Source organism: Eptesicus fuscus, chromosome 13 (genome assembly GCF_027574615.1).
Source record: "Eptesicus fuscus isolate TK198812 chromosome 13, DD_ASM_mEF_20220401, whole genome shotgun sequence".
Taxonomy (NCBI): Eukaryota; Metazoa; Chordata; class Mammalia; order Chiroptera; family Vespertilionidae; genus Eptesicus; species Eptesicus fuscus.
Genome location: NC_072485.1, coordinates 2,832,501 through 2,858,274, shown reverse-complemented (window position 1 = coordinate 2,858,274; position 25,774 = coordinate 2,832,501). Strand labels below are relative to the sequence as shown.

At 56.6% G+C, this 25,774-nt stretch overlaps 1 protein-coding gene across 1 annotated transcript in view; it reads left to right on the top strand.

Annotated features, from left to right (window-relative positions):
- CEP164 (centrosomal protein 164) overlaps positions 1 to 25,774 on the top strand; it is an 89,442-nt gene that overhangs the window by 35,419 nt on the left and 28,249 nt on the right. Inside the window, exons 5-10 of the mRNA XM_054725275.1 lie at positions 5,464 to 5,619; positions 6,012 to 6,143; positions 6,795 to 6,872; positions 18,487 to 18,840; positions 20,221 to 20,301; positions 21,956 to 22,039. Coding sequence (XP_054581250.1) covers positions 5,464 to 5,619; positions 6,012 to 6,143; positions 6,795 to 6,872; positions 18,487 to 18,840; positions 20,221 to 20,301; positions 21,956 to 22,039 — 885 coding nt within the window. The remainder of the gene's footprint in view (positions 1 to 5,463; positions 5,620 to 6,011; positions 6,144 to 6,794; positions 6,873 to 18,486; positions 18,841 to 20,220; positions 20,302 to 21,955; positions 22,040 to 25,774) is intronic.

The window sequence follows — 25,774 nt, the reverse complement described above, 5'->3', positions numbered from 1 at the left end:
GATGAGCCACAATTGAGCTGTCAGAGCACCAGTGCCTGCCAGGTCCCTGAGAAGAGCTGCAGGGCTTGCTCCGCTCCCGGGTGCTGTCTGTGTTGCCAGGGCCTAGGTTAGGGACGAGTAACTGAAATGTGACTGCAGGGGCATAACCGTGGTCTCCAGCGGCTGTTGTGCTCAGATTTGAAGGTGCTTCTTCCATTTCTGTTTGTTTGTCCCTTCAGTATGTCTGCCTTTAGGAGGTAGAGCCATCGCCTCACTTTATAGGCAGAGAGGCCGAGTTGGAGCCGTACTGTAGGAGGCCGGGCACTCCCAGCGCTGTGGCTGCAGCTGCGGCTGTGGCAGGGCAGGGCAGCTGCCTCCTTCCCTTCACTCAGGCGTGGGCAGGCGGCAGGCGGCGGGAGAGCACTGGACCTGTCAGCCTTGTCAAGTCCATTGACTTGCCCTTTTGTTTATCGTCCTCATTCCCACCAGCGCGTGGTGCTTCCTGCTGGGAAGGAAGGTTTCCCACCTGCCGTCCCTCCCAAGGCCAGTTCCGGCGTTGGGTGGTTGCTCACGCACTTGCCCTTTATCATTTCTAGCACTGCTCTTGGTTCTGAGAATTGGGCCCGGTGGGGTTTCGTGTGAGTGCTGCAGGGTGTGATGGCTCTTTTAGGGTGTCTTCCCGCCCCAGCGCTCTCTGGCTGCCAGGCCCTCTGTTGGCAGCACCGGCTCTGCCTTTGGTAGAAGACCGAGGCTGTGCTTCCAGGGCCCAGCTCCCGGTTAGGGTCCCTTCGTCTCCCTCGCTCCTGCTGGCCGGCCTTGAGGAGGTGAGTGGATTTCCTAGCGTTAACCAGCCGCGGGCTGAGCGCGTGATGGTGCCTTAGGGCCGGGCTGGCTGGCGGTTTTCAGGCTTTGGTTAGTGGTGGAGCCTGTCAGATCCGTGCCTCCGGAGTCCAGCGTAGAGAAGATGCAGGTGCCTGTGGTTGCACCCAGGCTGTGGGTCTTGGTGATGCCCCTTCCTCATCGCACGTACCTTGTAGTGCCCCCAGGGTGCCACGTGGAACCAGCCCGCAGGGTTTGTAAGCCATTGACCTAGTCTGGCCTCCTCTTTATGAACAGGAAACGGGGGCAGAAAACAAAGCCCCAGGGAGCTTTGAGCGTCTCTTCCCTCTTTGGTTTTCATTTTACTTGGCGTGGATGGTGGTGTCTGCTAAGGGCTTGCCCCGGGCTGAGGTAGCAGGTGTGAGTCCAGAGTGCTCTGTCTTAGTGTTCTCTGCATGTTTATGTATCCATCTAGGACACACAGCCTGAGCAGGGACTTCTGCCTTCCTCCTCCTCTCTCCGTGGCCCGTCCCCTCTCCCAGCACCTGGGCTTGCTGATCTGGATCTAGACCAGGACATGCAGGCTACAAGTGAGGGCTCCTTTCAGAGAGGGAAGAGTCCAGGCATGCTTGGTGACACCCCCTGGGCCCTCCTGGGCACCCCGCCCAGCAAGCTGCAGCCGCTCTCCAGAGACCACGCTTCCCGAACCCACCAGCTCTTTGCCGACGTGGAGGAGATCTTAGGCAGGGCCCCAGCCCAGTGCAGGACAGAATTAGGTGACCAGCAGGGTCTGGAGGCACCCCAGAAGCTGACTGAGAAAATCTACCTGGGGTTTTCAGACCCTGAGATAGAAGAGCTGGAAATGAGGACCAGACTCAACGCTCTGGGCCTCGAGGACAGCGGGCCCCTCCAGAACGGGCAGGAGGTGTTAGAAAGCAGGAGCCAGGCCTCTGTGCACCCCAGGCTCTCCGAAACCAGCAAGGGCCCACAGCTGACGGGGGTGCAGCACAGCACTGGCCCCGCGGGGGACAAAGGCCAGAGCCCCGTTTCTTCTGCGTCCCCCGAGGGGCACCCCTCCCTGTCCCCTTGTTCTTCAGACCAGATGCTCTTGTTAGACAGTGGCCTCGCTGAAGGCCTGCGCTGGCAGGGTGTTTCTGGGGAAGGGGCGGGTGTGGGCTGGGGAAGGAGGAGGAGAGAGCCCCCGGGGTTGTGGATGGGACAGGTCTCCCAGCTTGTCAACAAGGACAGCCCTGGGAGCTGCAAGGGAGCAGCGCCCAGTGACCCTGGGGACCCAGGGGCCTCGGCTGAAGATCCATGCCAGGGGCTCTTCCGAATGCCACCTGACACTCCGGCATCAGAACCAGCCCAGAGTGCCCCTTCAGGGAGTGCCCCGGGGGCCTCCCCTGCCAGTGAGAGCAGACAACCCCCAGTGTGTCCAGAGCCCCCCGAAGAAGACAGGAGGCCCAGTGAGTGTGAGCCTGACTTCGAGAGCAGCAGCGGCAGCGGCCTGGCTTCTCCCCTCGGCTCGCAGGTCATGGGCGAAGTGAATAACTTCCCGTGGGACCTGCAGAGCTCTCAGGGGTCTGGGCGGGGTGGGGGTCCGTCAGGCCCCGGACTCCGAGGGCTGCCCTCCGGCCCCTTCCTGGTGCCCCAGTTGCCCCACCTGCAGAGCTCTGCTGAGGAGCAGTCCGAGAGCGAAGACTATTCTGAGGACCAGAGGTTCTACCAGCACATCCTGCAGATGGCCAAGATCTCCCGGCGGCTGGAGGGCCTGGGGCTGCCCGAGAGCATGCAGGACAGGCCGTGCAAAGAGCTCGCCGGCGTGGCCTGCTGCATGGCGGCCGAGTCTTCCAGGCTGTCTAGTGTGGGGGAGCACAAGGCCATCAGAGCCCTGGAAAGAGACTCCAGGTTTCTGGCTTGGGGACCAGAGCAGCTGGAGCATCCTCAGGAGGGGGCCCTGGCCCCTGCTGGGCAGGAGGCCGCTCCGCAAGCCTGTTTCCAGCCAAGCGGCAGCCCTCTCAGGCAGGCGTTCGTTGAGCTGAGCGCCAACGAAAGGCTCGCTGTAGAGCCAGGCCAGATGCAGCTTCTCCACCAGGTAGGCTTCTCCGCGTGGCCTCCAGGCCTCGGCGCCATGGCGACAGTGGGCAGGTGGAGTTGACGTGTCAGTGGGGCCGGCAGGTCTGCTTGCCTGCTGTGTGCCCTCCCTTGGTAACGATCGATCCCTTCCCTGCTCAGGGTGGCCATCTGGGGGATGACAGGATTTCCTGTCTCTCCCACCCCATCACCTGCAGGAGAGGGTGGGAGGCACCTGGACTTGCCGAGCGCCTCACATGCTGGGGCGGTGAGGCGTTCTGAGGTGAGCCAGTAGCACTCCCGCAGGTGTAGGTACCTCCCCAGGATCTGATTGTAGAGAGAGGTCGTCCTAATCAGACCCTGCCCCCAGCTCTGGATCAGTCCCTCCTCAGAATCACACAGAGCTCGAGGTCATGTCACGGGCGGAGGCCCAGGCTCTGCCAGCCAGTGAGCTGCTTCTGCTCCTGGCTTCCCAGGGTTCCCAGAGACCATGGGAGCCCGCGCCACGCTGTGCAGGCCCTGTCTGTGCCTTCACTTCCTCCCCTGCTGGGATGTACCACAGGGTGGGGCTTGCCCTGTCATTTTGGCCTTTTATCCCTTTAAGGAGTCACACCCTCTCCTTCACTTAGAAGAAGTCAAGTTGCATCAGAGACTATGGGGTCCATTTGAATCTCCCTGGCTGTTCTCTTGCCCAGCTGTGGCTTTTCCTGGTGTCCCTCAGGCTCCTAATGGCTGGCGTGCACGGCTCCCCGCCTGCCCTAGTGACCGCTGTGCTCTGTAGCTACCCACTAGGCTGCAGGTTAGCCTGTAGGTTCTGCTTAGCGCAGTGGCAGCGAGTGCACCGCTCTGAGGGACAGCACCACGCGCAGCCATCGCCAGAGTTAATGCCATCTCTAGACGATGACCAGCTAGGAGCCAGGGATGTGTAATTTCCCGCTAACCACTGGTTTGGTAAAGGCCGGAGAGCAAAGCCCTCAGCATGCCTGTCTCCCTCCCTCAAGCCCCCAGCACATTAGCAAATTAGCCACGTTAGGAGGCTGTAATTTTCCATAAGTACAGTGTGGGAAGTATTGTGCTTGCTGCTACATGGGTGGGTTAGGAGGGGGGAGTTGGGGGGAACAGGCTTGGTTCACTCCCATTTCACCTCCGAGAAGCTTGCCTGGCCCCTTTTCTGCCCCAGTCAGGGGGCAGTGGAACATGCTGGCTTCCAAGCCCATCTCTGCCCTGTGGTCCCCCACCCCCGCGTCCCTCCCTGCTGGCTCTGACTTTGGGCCAGGGTCTTGATCTCACCAGTCTCTTTTGGCTCCTGTGGGGAGGACGGTGGCCTTAGGCAGTGGCCAGAGGGCAGGGAGACGTGGCATGTAAGGCGCTAGCTCGGTGCCTGGTGCTCGGGTAGTGCTGGACAGAGATATTAGCCTCACCTCCTTTCCTGCCCGAATGGGACACTCCACACCGGGCCAGGTGATCGGGAATCTGCAAAGGGCCGGCGTGGCTCTCGTGCCACCTTTCAGGTGGACATCGATGCCCTTCCCCTGCAAGAGGGGGCGCTGAGCAGAGCCCGCCTGGGGTCAGGCCGCTCGGCCGAGGCTGGGTGAGGAGTGGGCCGTCTGCCTGTTCTAACTCTCACCCTCTCCGGTTCCCTTTCTCTTCAGTCCCAGTGGGATCGGAGAGAAATGGACTTTTGGGTTGTTTTATACATTTAAGTTTGTGAAGTGATTTTAGAGAGCTCTTTGTAAATGTGTTCCCAGCATGCTACCCTTGCCTCTGCTTCTAAGCCCAGACTGGTGTGATGTGAGTCCCTACGATAATAGCGACTCCATAGTGTGGGGTCGCCCTGGACCACCTGCATACACTCTTTCATTCACGATCTCATTTGAACTGCTCCACAGACTGCAGTGATAGGACACACGTCTCTGTCTCCCAGAGGGGTAAGCTGAGGACCAGGAGTGTGGGGTAGCCCAGGTCTCAGGCCCCGGGTGCTGGCCTGGCTCTCCCGCCCCTGCCTGCGTGGAGCCGTTGGAGAGCAGGAGGAGCAGGCCCTCTGGAGCCTCCGTCAGCCGCTTTCCTCCTCACTGCAGCGGGGCACGGAGCCCTCTTCTGTTGCTCACGTTTATTGTCTAGTTAATATCTGAGGGCAGACATGCCCCTGTTACGCACAGAATGCAGCAGTTCTCGCGGTGCCCGTCTCCGAGCACCTGCTCGCTTCTGTGTGTAAGCAATGTGCTTGCACGGCCTTTGCCCCTTCGTCAGTGTACACTTGATCTGTAGCCTGCTCATCCTGGTAGGTGAGCTCCGGCTCTGCTCCCCGCCCTGCCCTTCCTGTGGCTGCTGGAGGGACACGGCCCTGCAGCCTCCGCCAGCTGCAGGGGCATGTGTGCTGCGAGGCAGCGGCAGGGGCTGAGGTCGGGCACCCGCTGTGGTTTCTCAGGCTGGTAGGGCGGTGATTCTGGAGGTTGTGTTTCATGAGCAGCCTCTGGACGGAGGTTTTAAATTTGAGTGGCAGGATGTAGATGTTCCATTTTTGTTTCTGTCTCCACCTCGCAGAGCCACATGGTTTCTTAGGTTTATAACAAGACGTTTTCTGTTGACCAGGCCCTGGGCTCCTCACTAGCCCCAGTCCACGTTCCCCTTGGGGGCCTGGCTCCTTTGCGAGGCCTCGTGGATGCCCCGCTCTCTGCTCTTCGCGCATCTCACAGTGTGAGCTTGGGGAGCTCTGTGGAGTCTGGTCAGCTGGGAGAACTCACGCTGGTAAGTGCTTTTCGTATGGTAAGTGTATTGCGTTACTGTGGGCCTCCTTGTACCATGCTTGGAATTATGTGGCCCACAAATGAGAAACAGAGGGCAGGGGCCGAGTCCTCAAAGCTCATAATCCAGTTGGGGAGGTGAGTCGCACCTGTGTGCTGCTGCAGGTGGGCTCAGTGGGACGCCCCACGCCCTCGGCACTGCAGTCCTGCAGCCGGGCAGTGGCAGCGGCAGCCGGGACGGAGGGGTCAGTGTGCACCGCAGTTACCAGGGTCAGTTCTGTGGATGTGGCCAGCTACCATGGAAGAAATCTAAACCAGAAGAGTGGGGAGAGCATTCTGAAGGCCATCTGAAGGTCTTCCTTGTGAGCCCCTTGACTTTCTTTCTTTATTTTGGAGCCTTTGCAGGGTCTCAAGACTTCTGCTCATATGCAAGGTCTCTTGGGCTCCATCCATGAGGACAAGAATGCTCTCAGCCTCTTGGCTTTAGGGGAGGAGACCAGCGAGGAGGAGGCGGAGAGTGATAACCAGGTAATGACGCATCCTCCTCCTGGCCCGAGGACCCTCGGTGCTATTTTTTTTTTTTAAAGTTTTTGTTGTGGTAAAATATATATAATATGAAAATTACCATTTTAACTAATTTTAAGTATACAATTAGGTGGCCTTAATTACTTCTACAGTGGTGTGCAGTTGTCACCACTGTCCATTTCCAGAACTTGTCCATAATCCCAAATAGACACTCTGTGCCCATCCTTCCCTCTCCCGGCCCCTGGCGCCTCCGATCTCCTTCCTGTCTCTGAATTTGCCTATTCTGTACATTTCCTGTGAGTGTAATCATACAGCATGTCCTTTAACGGATGGCCTTCGTGTGGCACAATGCTCCCAGGGTTCCTCCACACATGTGTTAGAATTCATTCCTCTTTATGGCTGAATAATCCTCCCTGAGGGAATAGACCCCATCTTGTGTATCCATTCATCTGTTGACGCACACTTGGGCTGTCACCACCTTTTGCTAACCTCTGAATGACTTTGAAAATAATTTTGTGGCCACAGCTTCCCTTCTGGCCTGGTCTGTATACCTCTCAGGTCTGATTGAGAACATATAACCCACAGAGAGCCCCGACCCTCACTTGGGCTGTCCAGTTTCATCCAGCCGACCACTCATAATCGTTTTTGTTTCAGAGTGTCCGGAGCTCAAGTGAGCTTCTTAAGAACCTGCACCTGGACATTGGGGTGCTGGGGGGCAACTTCGAGTATGAGGTAAGGTCCTAAGGCCCCTGCATCAGATGTCACTTAGCCTGGGTGTCCCTCCTCACGGCTCGAGCCTTTCTCCCTGTGGAATGTGTATTAGGAAAGAGAACTGTGTGTCCCACTCCTGTCCAGATAGGATTTCTGGGGCTTAGGGAAGCACAAGAGGGGAAAGGAATTCATCTATTTGTTCATTTACCAAATAACCACCATTTATTGCATGTTCCTACAAAATAAGGTACTTTGCTAGGTGTATAGATCATAAAATGCCGAAATTAGATGTGATTCCTGCCCTCTAAAAGCTTGTAAGTCTCATAAAAGAGAGACCTAAAGGGCTGGAGTACCAAGTAGAATGCAGTGAGACTGCCAGGAAGTAACAGAGGCTAAGGAGGGGGCATGGCAGTCTCCTGTCCATTTGGATGGACCAGGAGAGGCCACAGAGAAACTGACCTCAGGTGAGTCGAGAACAATAGGCAGGGCTACAAGCAGGGTGAGTGGTGGGAGTCCAGGTTCAGGGCACTGCACAGGCAGGGGCCGGGATGTGGGATGCGATTGGGGAAGAGAGGATATAGGACGTATGTGGGAGAGGACTGAGACAGCGCTGTGGGCTGGGCTGGGCTGGACTGCGAAGGATCGTGTGCCAGCTCCGAAGTTTGGATTGAATGGCAGGCGTTGGAAGCCATCAGAGGTTTCAAACGGGTGACCTCACCAACTTCCGCACGCTGGTGGGATGCTGGTGTTACAGGCCCTGTGCACAGGTGTGACTCACCCAGCTTCCGCACGCTGGTGGGATGCTGGTGTTACAGGCCCTGTGCACAGGTGTGACCTCACCAGCTTCCGCACGCTGGTGGGATGCTGGTGTTACAGGCCCTGTGCACAGGTGTGACTCACCCAGCTTCCGCACGCTGGTGGGATGCTGGTGTTACAGGCCCTGTGCACAGGTGTGACTCACCCAGCTTCCGCACACTGGTGGGATGCTGGTGTTACAGGCCCTGTGCACAGGTGTGACTCACCCAGCTTCCGCACGCTGGTGAGATGCTGGTTTACAGGCCACTGTGAACAGGTGTGACCTCACCCAGCTTCCGCACGCTGGTGGGATGCTGGTGTTACAGGCCACTGTGAACAGGTGTGACTCACCCAGCTTCCGCACACTGGTGGCATGCTGGCTTACATGGCTGTGTAACAGGCCACTGTGTGAGGCCCTGTGGAGATACAGGTGATACTAAGGTCTGGGTCGGGCTGGCCTCAAGGAGTTTGCAGTGGAAAGAGAGAAAGGATTAGGGTGGCGTTTAGTAAGTGATCAGTCAGTGGTGAGGAAATTAGGATCTGGGAAGCTCTGAGCAGGGCGGCGTGTACACGAACTCTGGCACAGGCTTGCAGGAGTCCTGAGGGACGAAGTTAATTGTCTAGAGGTCGGGAGAACTTGGTGGAAGAGAGGACAGTTGACCTGGGTCTTTAGAAGTGGGTACGTTTTGGAAAGGGGGAGAATATAGGGGATATTTTAGACAGGCAGACATCTTGAGCACAAGGACTGGCAAATACAGAATATGGTTGGGAATCGTTTCTGGAAATCCTGCCCTATTGCTCTGATCTCTCTCCCTGGTCTGGCCTTCACTGCCACTAGGATGCTCCTTATAAAAACAAACAAACCAAACCCCAAACTTATCATATTGTTGTAATACCCCAAAATTCCAATGCACTTTTGTACTTGCAAAGGAACAAAGTACTATATGTATTTTGGTGTGCATTCATTTTTAACAATTAGCATTTCTCACAATATTCCCAAAGTATTCACACAACTAGTAAATCATGAGGTCAGCAACTCAGATTTCTCCAAACATTTAGTTATTGATTGCAAGCTTAATTAAACTTTTCCAAGTCTAGCATGCCAAATTCTTTTAAATTCTTCAAACTGACCGCTGAACAACAATGCTCGTGCCACAGATTTAAATTTGCTTTCTTACGATCCCTTAATATTATGTCCTTCTACTCCCTTACCACGGCCCTGTTGTTTCTGACTCTTATGTCTCGGTCCTCGGCCGCCCTTAGAGCCAGGGCTGACGCCTCGGGCCGGCGGAGGTTGCGGTGTTGGCTGACAGGCCCTGAGTCTTTCCAGGTGATCCTGGTGGGTCTTTCCAGGTGATTCTGCTCGAGCCATGGCAGGCCCTTTTACAGTTAGGCTTTCTCTAGAACAGCGGTCGCCAACCTTTCGGACCTCATGGACCACCAGTGGTCTGCGGACCACCAGTTGGTGGCCGCTGCTCTAGGACGGTCCATGTTGTTGGCTCTGCATAACCAGATGCGTTTGGATTGTGACTTTGACATTGTTTCTGAGTGTCCCGTGTTTATCGTCAACCTGATCTGTGTCTGTGTTGAAACTCTTCCTTCCAAATGGGGCCTGGTCTGCTTGCATTAAATCCCAAGCCTTCAGTCTGTTTGCTTCCCCAAATGACAACTTTGTTCCTCTTGTTGACCATCAAGACCTTGTACTGACGGTGGAATCAGCAGCTCAGGGTCTGAGCCCGGGAGGAGGATGTGAGTAGGAAGGCGGTGGCTTTAGGGGAAAGGATGGTCTCCACGAGACGGAGCAGATGGAGAGTGGAGAGTCCACCCTGCGCACGTCTGTGTGTCAGGGCCTGCCCCGGCCTGGACCACAGGAAGGGCGTGGGCAGGTTTGGCTGAACAGTGGAGGGAAGGGAGAGGTGGGAGGAGCGGGCTGCGCGGGGCAGGGCGGGACCTGGCAGGCTGGCTGTGTTTTCTTCCCCTGGCCTGGGTCTCTGCTGTCAGCAGGTGGATGGAAGATCCCAAAGTGGGTTCATCATGATGCACTTTGACTTTGAGCTAGTTAATTTTTGCTTTATCATTTTTACTTTACAAGTGTCAAAAAAGGGGGGGGGGGGGGTGGATTTTCTTTGACATGTCCTGGATTTCCAAGAGCTTTCCTTCTGATGATGCTACGCTGTTTTGAATGAGCGGACGCTTTTAAACACATTCCGTCTAACCTCTTTAACATAAACAGGCTGCCGGCGTGGTGGGGCAGTGTCTGGAGTGGGAGGCCTTAAACGCACCTCCACCCTTGTCTCCATGTCTCAGTAGATCGAGTCATTTTTGCCTCAGGGAGTGTTGAATTCCTGAGCTCTAAAGGCAGGCAGGATCGGATGGAGGGCTTTCCCTGGTGGGGATGAGTGGGGAAAGGGCATGTTGAAGGAGTTGACAAAGCTGCCTGTGCACGGACCACGCCCTCTGAAAACAGCGTTTGTCCGAGTTTCCAGACCTCAGACCTGTGAGGTGCCCGCCTCTTCCCACTCCGGGCTTCTCAGGCAGCCCTCGGGGCGGGCTCTCAGTTCTGCCTGGCTCGTTGTGGACAGTCAGTTGCTCTGGATTCCAGGAGAGGGCAGTAGGGTGGCAAGAATGACTCTCCTTCCCCTCCTCTCCTGCCTTCAACTTAAACCCTTTTCTAGTCTGTGACAGCATCCAAAGGGAGAGGCTTGAGAAACAGACACTGGAAGTGGGTGTGAGGAAGAGGGAGGCGGAAGGGAGGCGAGCTGGCCTCGTGTTGCTGGTGAGAAGCCGTCAGCTGATCCCAGGAGCGGAGGGAGCTGGGCTTTGGGATAATGGGATGATGTCAGTGTGACGGGAAGGTGCTAACAGCACCAGGGAGAAGTGCAGAGAAGGGGGAACGGCTGGGTGGGAACGAGATGCGGAAAATAGACTGCACTGATGATTGATTGGGGGGTCTCCCCGGAACAGGATGTAGCCATGGACACCGTGCTCAGCACCCCATCCTCCATGCCCTCCCTCCTGGGCTGTGTGCTTTGCAGGACCTGGCTTCATGCTCTGGGGCCCTTGTGGCTTTTGGGGGTGTGTGTTAAACATGAAATGGTTCTACAGGTACTCTCCTGCACCCTCTCCCCATGCAGGTGCAAGGTCTTTTTTGAAAAAGCCGCAGAAATTTGCCTTGAGATACCCAAGTCCCTGGGGCTGGGCCCGGAGAGAAAGGAGTCTGACCACAGATGAGCTGAGAGCAAAGCTGTGCCCGGGGAGCAGTCCCTGCCCTCCCACCCCCATGTGCCCCTTAGAACACCGACCCAGGAGACGCACAGGCTTGGAGGGAGTCTGGGTAGGGCCTCGGGCCTTGGGCTGTGGTGTGAGGAGCAGCCCAGGGAAAGGAGAGGAGCGTGCTGTCTGATGGGCTTTGTACTCACTCACTCATCCATCTGTGGACAGTCTGTGAGGAACGTCTGTCTGCCGCTGTCCTTCCCTGCGCTGCGCCTCTGGCGGTCACATGCGGTCGCCATGGACGCAGAGTGTGGCAGCTCACTTATTTTAATGTGAGCCACGTTTCAGTGTGGTAACATTTAGGCAGGCAGAAGAGGGTAAGCCCCATTGTGGGAAATCTTGTTTTGAAGATCGAAGCTTCAGAGTGGCCTGGCTGTCTCTCCCGTGGACCTGGTGTCCGCCGGCTTTGGATGGGCTGCTTGTTTTTCCATCATCTCGAGTGTTAGTAGCTGACCTCTGCTTGGCGGCTTTCCATTTAGTGAGCAGTGTAACACACGTAGTCCGATCCCTGCATTGCCACGTAAGGTCGGTAACAGATCTCCCTTCTGTAGAGTGGGTGCTCCATATCTGCAGGACACCCTCCTTCATCTCTACTTCCTTGTTCCTGCAGCTTCCAGCTCCCGGCTTCCAGCTCCTTCCCTCACCTGGGCTGGCGGAGGGCGTGCTCTAGTTGAGGCTGCCTTAGCCACAGTTCAGCAGACGGCTGTGGAGTTTTAAGTTTATTTTAAAAAATTCAGTCAAGCATTTTCTGTTGTGTGCCGGGCAGTGAGAATAACAGGGCTGATCTGGTGGTGGAAACAGACAAGGAAACCAGCAGTTATAATGCAGTAGTTGTTATGGAGGTACTCTCCCGCACCCCCCCACCCCCATGCAGATGCAAGGTACCTACCTGTATAGTGGATGGGGAAGGCTCTTCTCAGGACACCTGCCCAGGGATGGAGGATGTGATGCTGTGAGGATTAGTGGGGGGTGGGGGGGGGTGGGAGAGGGAGAGAATTAAGAAGGTGCATGGCAAAGCAGGAAAAAAAGCATGATGTTTATTCAAAGGCAGGAAGAGAGGATGTGTGCAGGGTGTGGCTGGAGAGGACCCATGAGGAGGAGGCAGGGGCTGGACCCGGCGGGGAGAAGTGAACATGTCCTGAAGGCCACGGGGGCTCTTGGTGGTCTGAACCCCTGCCCCCTATTCCCCTAGTTCATGGTCTGCTGCGTTTACTTTATTTTTTATTAAAAAAATGTTTATTGTTGAGAGTATTACAGATGTTTTCCTTCCCCCCCATTGCTCCCCTCCAACTAGTTCCTGCCCCTCCCTAGACCTTCACCACCTTATTGCCTGTGTCCATGGGTAATGCATATATGAGATCTTTGGTTAATCTCCCACCCCCCTCTGAGATTTGTCAGTCTGTTCCATGTTTCCATGCCTCTGATTATATTTTATTCATCATATTATTTTGTTCATTAGATTCCTTATTTGTTTGACTAGAGGCCCGGTGCATGAAATTTGTGCAGGCGGGGGTCGGGGGGAGTCCCTCAGCCCGACCTGTACCCTCTCCAATGCAGGAGCCCTTGGGGGATGTCCCTGCACAGGGATTGGGCCTAAACTAGTAGTTCGACATCCCTCTTGCAATCTGGGACCTCAGGCTCCTAACCACTCACCTGCCTGCCTGCCCTAACCACTCTGCATGCTGGCCTGATCTCCCTAACTGCTCTCCCCTGTCGGCCTGATCCCCCTAACTGCCCTCCCCTGCTGTCCTGGTCACCCCTAACTGCCCTTCCCTGCCAGCCTGGTCACCCCTAACTGCCTTTTCCTGCTGGCCTGATCACCCCTATTAACTTTTTTTTTTTTTAATCTTGTCCCCTTCACACACAATTATATTTGACTTCCTTATTGGCTTCTCCCTCTCACACATTTTTTCTCTCTCCTTTATGTAACACTTTTTCCTACTGACTCATCTGTACTAATAAAAGGGTAATATACTAATTAGACTTGACATCCTTTCAGACAAAGCCACAGTGGCGGGGGCCAAGGAAGAGGCAGTTAGAGGCGAGCAGGCCTGCAGGGGGGCAGTTAGAGGTGATCACGTTGGCAAGCAGGGGCAGTTAGGAGCAATGAGGCAGGCAGGCAGGCAGGCAGGCAGGCAAGTGGTTAGGAACCAGTAGTCCCAGATTGCAAGAGGGATGTCTGACTGCCGGTTTAGGCCCAATCCCTATGAGATGGGGCCTAAACCAGCAGTCGGACATCCCCCAAGGTGTCCTGGATTGGAGAGTGTGCAGGCCGGGCTTAGGGACTCCCCTGACCCCGTGCACAATTTCGTGTACCGGGCCTCTAGTCATTTATAAACTTTTCTTTCGTCCTTTTTTCCTACTCCTGTTCCATCATCCTTCTTCCCATCTCTCTCCTACCTTCCCCCCCCTCCCTCCCCACATTTCTTCTTTCCTTATCTGCACCCTTCCCTCCCTCCCCTTTTCCTTCCTTCCCACCTTAATTTTTTTCTTCACTTCCTCCTTTGGACCTGCTTTGCTCCCTCCCCCATTTCTTCTTCCCATTTTCCTTTTAAGCTCTACCAGCTCCCCTTTAAAACTTTTCTTCCTCCCTCTTTCTCTCTCATCCTACCCTTCCCATACACTCTTCTCTACTTACTTCCACTGTTTTAATATCTGTCTACCTGCCTGATTATTCACTATCATTTATCTTTTTTCTTTTCTGACTCCTACTTTTTAAATCTGACCCCATTACACAACTATTCTTGATTTTCATTACAGCTCCTACAGTTCACTCACACATCCGCTTTCCTTCTTTAACTCTGTTCTCTACCGACTCCTTTAAAAAGTTCTTCCCGCCGAAACCGGTTTGGCTCAGTGGATAGAGCGTTGGCCTGCGGACTCAAGGGTCCCGGGTTCGATTCCGGTCAAGGGCATGTACCTTGGTTGCGGGCACATCCCCAGTGGGGGGTGTGCAGGAGGCAGCTGATCGGTGATTCTCTCATCGATGTTTCTAACTCTCTATCCCTCTCTCTTCCTCTCTGTAAAAAATCAATAAAATATATTTAAAAAATAAAAATAAAAAAAATAAAAAGTTCTTCCCTTTCTCCTTCCCTTCTTCCCTATCTTCCCCCCTCCTCCCTCCCTCTTTCACTCTTTTTACAGGCTAATTAAAAATTCTATGCTTTTAGTCCTCAGTACTGACTGCTTTCCTCTCTGGGACCTGTAGCCGCCTCCGTTTGAGCACTGGGGCCCCTCTCACACCGGCTTTGAGGGGCCTAGCGACGACGCAGCTGTCTCTTGCCTACCATGACCCGCGCCTCCCGCTCCGAGTTGGGGGAGGGTCCACCCGGCCTGGGCCGGCGCCCATCGTGGGGACCGCAGCATTATGGGCACGTGCGTGTACATTCATGTGTGTGCGAGGCTTTTCTCCCGTTGAGTGCTGAAGTGGGGGGACGCGGAGGCCTTTCCTGCCCCCCAGTGTGCCTGCTCCCACGCCTCGAGCGGCTCTCCGTCCGCTCCCCTCCAGAATTCGCAGGCAGCGGGTGTGCTTGCGCAGGCACGGTCAGGCCCGGCTTGTCCTTGGGTGTGTGGGGGGTGTTCCGCCCAGGATGCAAGCCCCTATCCGGGTCGGACCGGGCTGAATGAATGGACGGCTGGAGAAAGCCACGGTGGCTTCCCTGTGGTGTGAGGGTCGCCTGTGCACCCTCTGTTGTCGCGCCCGGGCCCTTCCTTTGTGGTGACTGGGGGGTCACCGCCGATGCGCACATCCCCTCGTTGGCATCTGCCAACCGTGCCCAGAGAACAGGCCTTCTGCTGTGCGGGTGTCACCCCTCAGCTCCCCCCACCTCGGGGGTGGGGGGTTGGTGGCGTCCCCGGGCAGAGTGCTCTTGGATGGGGCGCGGTGTCGCGGGGGTGTTTGTCAGGTGCATGCACCTGGGAGAAAAAGAGGACTCGGGCGTTGGGGGCAGGCAAGCAAGCCTCACACAAGTCCCCTGCTGCACGCACACCTGATGGTCTGTCAATATGCAAATTGGTCATTACTGGGACACTGTAACAGACAATTAGCATATTACCTCTTTATATGTATAGATTTTTAGATTCAATTGTTGGTAGATATGTATTTATTGCCATTTTATTGATCATATTTTTTCCCCTCTTTTCTTCTTCCTCTTCTTCAAGAATACTCTTCAACATATCATGTAACACTGGTTTGGTGGTGATGAACTCCTTTAGCTTTTTCTTGTCTGTGAAGCTCTTTATCTGACTTTCAATTCTAAATGATAGCTTTGCTGGGTAGAGTAATCTTGGTTGTTGTAGGTCCTTGCTATTCATCACTTTGAATATTTCTGGCCATAAAGTTTCTGTCGAGACATCAGCTGATAGTTTTATGGGCAGTCCCTTGTAGGTAACTAACTGCTTTTCTCTTGCTGCTTTTAAGATTCTCTCTTTGTCTTTAACCCTTGGCATTAGAGTTATGATGTGTCTTGGTGTGGGCCTCTTTGGATTCCTTTTGTTTGGGGTTCTCTGTGCTTCCTGGACTTATAAGCCTTTTTCTTTTATCAGGTAGGGGAAGTTTTATGTCATTCTTTCTTTTTTCTTTTTCTTCTTTTATAAAAAAAATATTTTTATTGATTTCAGAGAGGAAGGGAGAGTGGGAGAGAGATAGAAATATCAATGATGAGAGAGAATCATTGATTGGCTTCCTCCTGCACTCTGCCTACTGGGAGTTGAGCCCACAATGTGGGCACGTGCCCTTGACCAGAATTGAAACCGGGACCCTTCAGTCCACAGATAAATGAGCCAAACCAGCTAGAGCTATGTCATTATTTCTTCAAATAGGTTTTCAGTATCTTGCTCTCTTCTCCTTTTGGCATCTCCATAATGTGAATGTTGGCACACTTGAAGTTGTCCCAGAGGCTCCTTATACTATCTTCATATTTTTGGATTATTTTTTCTTTTTTGCTCTTCTGATTGGGTGTTTTTTTTTGCTCCCTCATATACCAAATCGTTTATTTAATTCTCAGAATCCTCAGGTTGAGCTCTGAGCTGTTCCGCTTCCCTGCCTCTCCTAATGGGCCCTGGCATGTCTGGGCGGCTGGTGAGTGGCTGCCGGACCTGCAGGCAAGCGCCCTGGATGTGGGTGCAGCAGCCCCCTGGGCAGGCAGCGCCAGTGGATGCCGGGCTGAGGCTGCTCCTTGAGCCTGTCGTCAGGCTCCGTTTGGGTGACTGGGGCAGGGAGGTCTCGGATGTTGTGCACACTGGCAGCTCAGGTGTGGGCACAGGTATTTTTGGAAGGAGGCATCCCTGCCTGAGCTCAGGAGAGGTCACTGGCTGCATTTCTGGGGCAGGGAAGGGGCCTTGTGTTTATTTTGGCCAGTTCAGCTCCAAAGGTATCCTAGTCTTCAAAGTGAAGTGTGTGTGAGCAGCAGGCGTGAAGCGAGGTGTGTGTGAGCAGCAGGCGTGAAGCGAGGTGTGTGTGAGCAGCAGGCGTGAAGCGAGGTGTGTGTGAGCAGCAGGTGTGAGGCGAGGTGTGTGAGCAGCAGGTGTGAGGCGAGGTGTGTGTGAGCAGCAGGTATGAAGCGAGGTGTGTGTGAGCAGCAGGGTGTGAGGCGAGGTGTGTGAGCAGCAGGTGTGAGGCGAGGTGTGAGCAGCAGGTGTGAGGCGAGGTGTGTGTGAGCAGCAGGTGTGAGGCGAGGTGTGTGTGAGCAGCAGGTGTGAGGCGAGGTGTGTGTGAGCAGCAGGTGTGAGGCAGGTTTGTGAGCAGCAGGTATGAAGCGAGGTGTTGTGTGAGCAGCAGGCGTGAGGCGAGGTGTGTGTGAGCAGCAGGTATGAAGCGAGGTGTTGTGTGAGCAGCAGGGTGTGAGGCGAGGTGTGTGAGCAGCAGGTGTGAGGCGGGGTGTGAGCAGCAGGCGTGAGGCGAGGTGCGTGTGAGCAGCAGGCGTGAGGCGAGGTGCGTGTGAGCAGCAGGCGTGAGGCGAGGTGCGTGTGAGCAGCAGGGTGTGAGGCGAGGTGCGTGTGAGCAGCAGGCGTGAGGCGAGGTGCGTGTGAGCAGCAGGCGTGAGGCGAGGTGCGTGTGAGCAGCAGGTGTGAGGCGAGGTGTGTGTGAGCAGCAGGCGTGAGGCGAGGTGGGTGTGAGCAGCAGGCGTGAGGCGAGGTGTGTGTGAGCAGCAGGTGTGAGGCGAGGTGTGTGTGAGCAGTAGGGGTGAGGCGAGGTGCGTGTGAGCAGCAGGCGTGAGGCGAGGTGCGTGTGAGCAGCAGGCGTGAGGCGAGGTGCGTGTGAGCAGCAGGGTGTGAGGCGAGGTGCGTGTGAGCAGCAGGTGTGAGGCGAGGTGCGTGTGAGCAGCAGGTGTGAGGCGAGGTGCGTGTGAGCAGCAGGTGTGAGGCGAGGTGTGTGTGAGCAGCAGGGTGTGAGGCGAGGTGTGAGCAGCAGGTGTGAGGCGAGGTGCGTGTGAGCAGCAGGTGTGAGGCGAGGTGTGTGAGCAGCAGGGTGCAGCAGTGGTGGAGTCTGCTGCCCAGGTCGTTTTTCAGGAGGCCCTGGTGGAGGGCCTGGCTTTGCTCCCCTGTGGCTCCTGCCAGGCTGTGTTGCTGATGGAGTGGATGGGGTGCAGCAGGCCCTGGAACAGGGACATTTCTACCTGATGTCCCCCTCCCCCCGCCACACACACACACCTCAGAACTGCTGTGGCCCGAGGCTTCCTCCTCAGGCATCCTCCTTCCATTCCTCAGTCGCAGGTCTGAGACCCGTGTTCGAAGGCTTTCCTCCCTCCTTTATACTTCACAAGCATTTCCCCCATAAATGGATGGCACCCCAACCCATCCTGGCAGTGCGCTCAGAGCCTGAGTGGGTGCTCCCACGAGGACCCATCCCAGGGCTTGTGCAGGGGGCTTGGAGGAGGCTGCACCTGCCTCTGTGAGGAAGGTGTCCTCCCTGCTGCCTTTTTTTAAAAAAATATATTTTATTGATTTTTTACAGAGAGGAAGGGAGAGGGACAGAGTTAGAAAAATCGATGAGAGAGAAACATCGATCAGCTGCCTCCTGCACACCCCCCACTGGGGATGTGCCCGCAACCAAGGTACATGCCCTTGACTGGAATCGAACCTGGGACCTTTCAGTCCGAAGGCTGACGCTCTATCCACTGAGCCAAACCGGTTTCGGCCCTGCTGCCTTTTAAAGATGAGAAATAGAAATCCTAGACTCCAGTGCTTTTCACATGATTCTCTGTCAGTCATTGTGAATAGATGCCGACCCGTCTGCGAACTTACGATTTGTCTCTCGGGGCTGGAATGAGAGGCTCGTCCCTCGGGGACGTGGCCGGTGGATGGCGGTGACCTCCAGGCAGCAGTGTCCCTGCTCCTCCGCGGATGGGGTCTGGTGGGGCATCCCCGAGTCACCATGGCATTCAGAGTCAGCGGGCCTGGGAGCCAGGAGTCTGTGTTCCCCAAAGCTTTGGGGTGTTTGATAACCACTGGTGTCAGGACTGGAGCACTGGCCTAGGAGTCGAGGAGACCCGACTCGCAGCAAGCCTCTAAACGCTTTGTACTAACTCCTGCCATCTTCCTTTCTGACATCACCCACGCTCCCCAGGAGTCTCCAGGAACAAGCCAGCCCGAGGAGAAGGCCCTCTCTCCTGACTCGGGGGCCGCCAGCCCCCCGACTCCCGGCAGGCTCTCCGGCCGCGGTGCAGACAGCAGCCTGGCCAGCGCAGGCAGCAGAGGGCCACAGGGAGGAGAGGCGAGCGCCCGGCTCCCAGGAAGAGACAAGAATCATAAGAGTGACCCTGTGACGATGGCCACGAGTCCCGTGGGCCCTGGGGGCGACCAGCCCGCCCCGTCCAGTAAGAGAGACGCACCCCAGGACCCGGCTGCAGCAGGGGAGGCCGCAACGGAGCCGAAGGAGGAGGCCCCTGTCCCGGGAGAGAGCGGGTCAGACGGCAGTGACGTGAGTGTCCCACAGGCGTCCTGGCAGCCTCTGCTGCTCCCGCGCCCGGACCTCTGTCACGGAGGCCGGCGCTCCCTCCGCAGGCCTGCGGTGGGCGGTGGGCATCAGCCAGAGGCCTTCGTGTGGTAAACAGGCCCACTCAGCGGGCCGAACACCCTGCAGGAAATTCGGAGCAGACGCTTGCCTTTCCATTGGGAGCCTCCTGGGATTGCCACGTCTTCTGGTCTACTTCCTTCCTCTTCCCATTACCGCCTCCCCTGCTACTTTTTCTTTTAAAAATAAATATTTTTATTGATTTTTAGAGAGAGAGGAAGGGAGAGGGAGAGAGAGATAGCAACATCAGTGATGAGAGAGAATCATTGATTGGCTGCCTCCTGCACACCTCCCTACTGGGGATCGAGCCCGCAACCCGGGCACCTGGGTGTGTGCCCTGACCGGAATCGAACCTGCGACCTCTTGGTTCCCAGGTCAATGCTCAACCGCTGAGCCACGCCGGCCGGGCTCCCCTGCTGCTTCGTGCCTTCATTTCGGGATTGGCCTTGGTCGCAGCAATCTGAGTTCCTACAGAGAGAGGAGAACCCCGAAAGGACAGGGCAGTTAGGTCATAAGACGACTCCTCATTGATTTCTGTGGCTCTTTCTGCACTAATCCAAGAGCCGGCCAATGACCCGATGGACAGAAGTCAGCCCTGGGGAGAGCCGTGGGCATTTTTGGTTTTCCAGCCCTTCGTCCTGCTGCTCCTCCAGGTGGATGGTGGGGAATTCATTTCAGGAGCTTTTAACGACTTCCTGGAAAGGACACTCATGCTGTGTTTGTTTTCAGGATAGCATCAAACGTCCCTAGGCCACCTTTCTAGCCATGCCCACTGCACTCACTGGCTCTCCTTGGCATGCAAACCCTACTTATCTGTACGCAGCTGGGCTGCGAACTTGAGGGGCTGGGGGCTGGGGGCTGTGTCCAGAGAGAATGGGAGGGTCCATAGGCCTCTCAGTTTTCCAGAAAAGGCGGGCTCTGGTTTGGGCTCAGCCCCATGTTGGCATCCTGGCCTGACAGAGCTCCCTGGATAGTGATCAAGACCCCTAGCCCTCTGTCCCGGTGACTGTCTGTGGGTCTGTGTCCCAGCGATCATGACCCCTGCCCTCTGTCCTGGTGACTGGTGTGGTTCTGTGTCCCAGCGATCATGACCCCTGCCCTCTGTCCCGGTGACTGTCTGTGGGTCTGTGTCCCAGCGATCATGACCCCTGCCCTCTGTCCTGGTGACTGTGGGTCTGTGTCCCAGCGATCATGACCCCTGCCCTCTGCCCTGGTGACTGTGGGTCTGTGTCCCAGCGATCATGACCCCTGCCCTCTGCTCTGGTGACTGTGGGTCTGTCTCCCCAGGCGCTGGAGATCAGTGAACACATGAAGGAGCTACAGGGCTCAGACTCCGATGCCTCCGACTCCAAGTCCCTCCTTGGCCTGGTGAGTCAGAGGAGGGGGCAGGGGCTGGGAGAGAGCATGCGTTCGCGGGTCACGGTGCCTAAGGGTCTGCCTCTCGTCACAGCTTCTCCCTGGGCCATCACTGGGGATAACACTGCTGCTGTGTAGTTTGTCATGAGAAGAAATTGGGTCAAGGGAACCATCAGCACATAAACCTTACAGAAAGGTCGCTGTTGTTGCCATGGCTGCCGTGTGAATGCCCTGAGGTCCTGCGAGGTCAGCTCCTCTGGGCTCCGCAGGAACATCACCTGGATCTAGGCGACCACAGACTGTGTGTGCATGTGTGTATGTGCGTGTGTGATCACTGAGCGATGGCGAGGACCGTCTCAGGCTCTGGCCAGGAGGGTGCTGGGGTTTCATTTCTAAAGTTAGGACATTGTCCTGGAATGCCAGCCTCCATGGTTTCCTTGTCCCAGCCCTTCCCGCAGCCCCTGGCATCCCCCTTCCTGCCAGGCCTGTGTCTCGGGAGGGGCGTGCTCCGGGATGCATGTGGGCCACGCATTGCCTCTGGAAGCCGCTCCCTCTGTCTGGAGGAGGTGGTCCAAGGGGAGGGGCTCATGGAAGAGGGTCAGGCTGAGCAGCAGCGATGTGAGGGGTGCAGAGGAGGCAGGAGGGGTGCTCCAGCCCCTTCCCGGCCCTGGGCTAAGGAGCAGATGGGGTTGCATGAAGTGGGGTAGAACTCAACCTGAAAGGAAATGTCACCCAAAAGGAACCTCATAAGCCAGGAAGGCAAGGCACAGAGCCCCTGCTGGCCAAGGCGCCGGGGAGGATGGCCATGTCGCGGGGCTCTTTGATGGGCTCTGCCCTTCCGAGGGGCCAGGTGTGGAGCCGGTGCCCACCAGCCTCTTCTCTGAGGGGGTGCCTGGAGGACAGCACGGGCTGCAGGGCCAGAACACGTGGGCGTCCGCCATTTGTCGGCTGATGACAGCTGTCCCTGGTAGCATGCTGCCAGGTAGCAGCCCTCACCTTGCCCAGTGGGGTCTCAGGTGTGGAGGCGGCAGCATGGTTACCTGGCCGCCGGGCAGCGGGGAGCTGGCGCCTGGGTGGCACTTGCTGCTGCCCCAGCGAGAAGCCTGTGGGAAGCGCTGCAGCGGAGTGCCGGTGGTTCGGAGGCACCGGACGCCAGCGGGACGAGCTGCCCACAGGTCTTCGGCGCTTCGGTCGGGCACAGGAGGGAGAGACGGCGGGAAGGGGACAAGCTTTGCGGCAGGCGTCATGCCAAGAGCTTGGGCTTTGGAGTCTGTCCCGGGCACATCTGCCCGCAGCCCGTTGTCTGTCGGCGGCGCGACCTTGGGGAAGTGTCCCGTGCTGTCAGGCCCTTCCTCGGCTGGGAGGGGCGATAGGCGTGCTGCTCCGGCACGGCTCCGTTTCCTCATCCTTTCCTACGAGCAATTTCAAACATACAGGACCATCGGGACTTACAGTGACTACGCACAACCACCTGTAGTCCACAGGAACATGCTAGCACACTGGCTTGGCCACCGTCTGCTCACGGTGTTGTTTTGAAGATTGAAATAATTAGATGTAGAATATTTAGTGCAGTGCCTGGCGTGCGGCAGTTCTTCCTGGAAGGCTGGTGAGGCCTGGTGGGTGCCGGGGTGAGGGGCAGCGGTGACCGCCCCCTCCCCGTCTCCAGGACTTTGGTTTTCGCGGCCGGACCTCAGAGCACCTGCTGGGCGTGGACCTGCTTTCCCCGGTCCTGGATGGAGCCCGCTGGGCGGTGAGTCTCTGCGTGGTGGCCAGGGTCTCCCTTTTCGGGGTAGCCCAGAGCTGAGCCCTGCCCATCCCAGGACGCATTTACGGGAGCTTCCTCCCTCTGGAGTCCTTGAGGCCTGGCCCCGACTGCCTGGGACGGAGCTCTGACCACTCCTTCGCTGATGCTGTGCGAATCAAGGCTCCCCCCCCCCCCCCCCCCCAACCACCGCATTTACCTGCTTACCCATCGTTTAGCCCCAAGGGTTGACCACCTGCTCAGTGCAGAGTGCTGTATGGATGGTGGGTTCCGCAGTGCTTCCCAGCCGGGCCCATCCAGCCGTGGCAGCCTTCTCCTCAGCTTCCCTGTGGGCTCCAGCTGCGCCCTCCTCTCTCCACTCCCTACGCTGCTGCTCCTTCCCGCTGCCCAGCCCTTTCCTGGTCTCCTCCAGGCAGGAGGCAGCAGCCCCTCCCTTTCCCCCCTTAGTGCTGCTTTTGTTCGAAGGTTCTTTGTCTCCCGTCAGATAGAAGCTCTGTGTGGGCGCGGGTGATGTCTGACCCCGAGCAGGGTACCAGGACGACTCAGACACAAGCCCTGTCCTTATGGAGCTGTGCTATGAGAAGAAAATGGCGCAAAGAATGTAAAAATTAGCATGTAAATTTCAAACATGCTTAGCTGTTCTGACTCATCCTGCCGAGTGAATTAATTGCCTATGAGAGCATTGCCTCTGGGCTTTGGCGGGAAAATTACCGGCCTCTAGGAGTCGAGGCTGGGCATGGGGGGTGTGTGTATGGCATCACTGAGTCAGGGAGGGTCCTGTGGGCTCATTTCCAAAGCGGAGACAAGCGGGTCCTTTTCCTCCTCTGGTTTGTTACCAGAAGAGAGGTTCTGGCCACGGACTCTGCAAGTTCGAGGGGCATTTGGTTTGAAATGGACACTTGTTGGGTGAAACGAACAAGAGGCTTGATGTGAATCTAGTGAATGCGTGCTGGAGCCAGGAGAGGCCCTGAGGCCCCGCGGGAGGCCGGCGTGGTGCTCGGCCCGCTGCCAGCCCCCCGCACTGCCCCGCCACCGGGACTCTGCTGCACGTGGTCGCCCATGAGCAGCTCTGGAGGGGTGGGCAGGCACAGAGCAGGGGGTGGGATTCGTCAGGAGGCGTGGGGAGCAGGTGACTTGTGGGGCACCTTCGGCAGGAGGTAGGTGGCAGGTTACTGACTTGGCTGGGCTCTGGCTCGGAAACTAGGCAATAGCAGATGCTTGGGGGCTTCAGTGAGGATACGTTTCCGGTCCTGCCGAGCCTGAGGAGGCCGGCAGCCTCTTTCTGGGCCATGGCACTTGGTCTGAAGCAGGAGCAGGACCTGGCTTGGATTGGGTTCTGGGGGGCCCCTCTGGCCGCCCGCTCTGGCCCAGGATGTTGGGTGTGGAGCAGGTCTGGGTGCTCAGGTGGCTGACCACACAGAGCCCTTGGCGGGGCTCAGCCTCCCGCTCTCCTGTCTTCAGGCCCGGAGGACCGAGCAGAGCCGCGGGGGCAGCGCCTTCGTCATTCCTGCGGCTCCTGTCCGTGTTCTGTACTTGCTGGACCTCTCCCAGGGCCAGGGCTAGTGCAGAGGCTCAGAACCGAGCTCAGGGAGGTTTTGGTCATTTAAACGATGAGATGCAGCTTAATGAGGTATCTAATTGACATGTGATAAACTGGACATACTTAAAGTGTGCCATCTGACAACTTTTACTATGTGAATGCAACTTTTAAAACATCACCGTAATCAAGATGATGATTATGATCAGTTATAAACATGAAGAATTTTGTAAGTTACAAAAGTGATCATAAGCCCTAGCTGGTGTGGCTCAGTGGATAGGGCATTGGCCTGTGGACCAAAGGGTCCCAGGTTCGAGTCTGGTCAAGGGCCTTGGTTGCAGGCTCCCTGACAGCCCGGGCCCTGGTCGGGGCGCGTGCAGGAGGCAACCATTCGATGTGTTTCTTTCATATCGATGTTTCTGTCTTTCCCTCTGTCTTCCACTCTACCTAAAAATTAATGGAAAAATATCCTTGAGTGAAGATTAACAACAAAACGATCATGAAAGTATTTCAGGTACGGATGGTCAGAGTCTCCCTCAGCCTCCTCCCGCAGGTAGGGCCCACCCACAGCTCTCAACATTCTTCCTGGGCCTTTCCAGACAGTTCTCTGTGTACACGTCACATAGGTCTATTTTCTATCTGTTTTTCTTTTTTCTTCCCACAAAAGTTGGACTGGCTCCAAAAACTGCTGGGCCACGTGAGCACGGACCCTTGACCTGTTTGTACGTTATTTCAGATCTCCTTTCTGCTGTGACTGGGTGCAGAGCCTTCTGCTTTCTGAAAGCACTGTGTTTATTTAAGTATTTAAGTGGGGGCTGGATCGTATGCCAATGAAACCCGAAACTGAGTGAGGGCCCTCCCCCCCCATCTGGAGGGTCTTAGGCCAGAGGCGGACAGTGTGCTTGCTGCCTCCCCTTCTGACGATTGAGACGCAGGATTTCTGCCTGGATCGTGACTCCTTTTGTGGGATCAAGTGAAGCTCCCGAAGGCCCTCTGGGTGCCCTCCGGGGCGTCCCCTTTTCTGGAGCAGGGGTTCCTGGCGGAAATAGGAGATGAGATGGGGAGGAAGCAGGCGCTGTCTGCAGCGAGTTCTTCCTGACTCAGGGCTCAGCTCAGTCTCCGCAGTGTTATGATGCCCGTCTCATTTGTTACCCACCTTCATCGTGGCTTGTTAGGTTGGCCTGTGGGATTTTTTTTTTCTTGAGAAATGAGAGAGGGAGCTCTTTACTGAGCCGGTGAGGGAAGACAGGACGGGAGGACGGTGGGGCGGGAGGAGGGCTGCGTCCCGCTGTTGTCTGCGGCTGACGGCTGACACCAGGAGGAGTGGCAGCTTGGCAGGGAGCCCCGCTCTGCGGGCACCAGAAGGTACTCCCGCAGCCTGTTTTAAAAAATATATGTATGTTTTTATTGATCTCAGAGAGGAAGGGGAGGGAGAGAGAGAGAAACATCAATGATGAGAGAGAATCGTTGATTGGCTGCCTCCTGCACACCCACCACTGGGGAGTGAGCCCGCAACCCCGGAATCAAACCTGGGACCCTTCAGTCCGCCGGCCGACGCTCTTTCCACTGAGCCAAGCCAGCTAGGGCAGCCTTTTCATTTTTAATGGAATTTGGGGTGCTGGCTTTGAGCTCAGGCCCTGCCCCTCCTCGCCCATCCGGATGGCAGAGTGGGCTCCAGCAGCTGGGGTTCAGGCTGCCAGTGGAGCGGTGTGTGTTGGGGGGGCACTGCGGATCCAGGGCCAGGACCCCCTGGGGAAGAGGGAGTGAGCTGTCTCCTGCCCAGGGCTCCTGTGCTGTCAGAGGCCAGAGGAGTGGCTGCTCCTTTGTCTGCCAGTCTGTCTGCCTTAGGCGGGGCGGGCGGGAGGCGCAGGGGAGCTAACTGGCGGCCCTCTTCTGGGGGCCGGCTCTGGGTTAGGTACTAATCTGATTGACTCCTCTCCGCGGCTGGCACGGGGTGGGGGCGAGGCTGACCACATCACTGTATTCTTGTGGCCCCGCCCCTGGAGGACATCCTCAAACTCACCACGAATAGTCCTTCTCTTCACCAAATGTGCCGAAGCCCAGGCTTTACGACGAGATCCGTCGGGTTTTTGATGGAAGGGGCCTTGTGGACCGCTGATGGGAGCCGTGTGGACCCGTCGGGCTCCCTTTCTGTCTCCCTGTCTCCCTGTCTCCCTGTCTCCCTG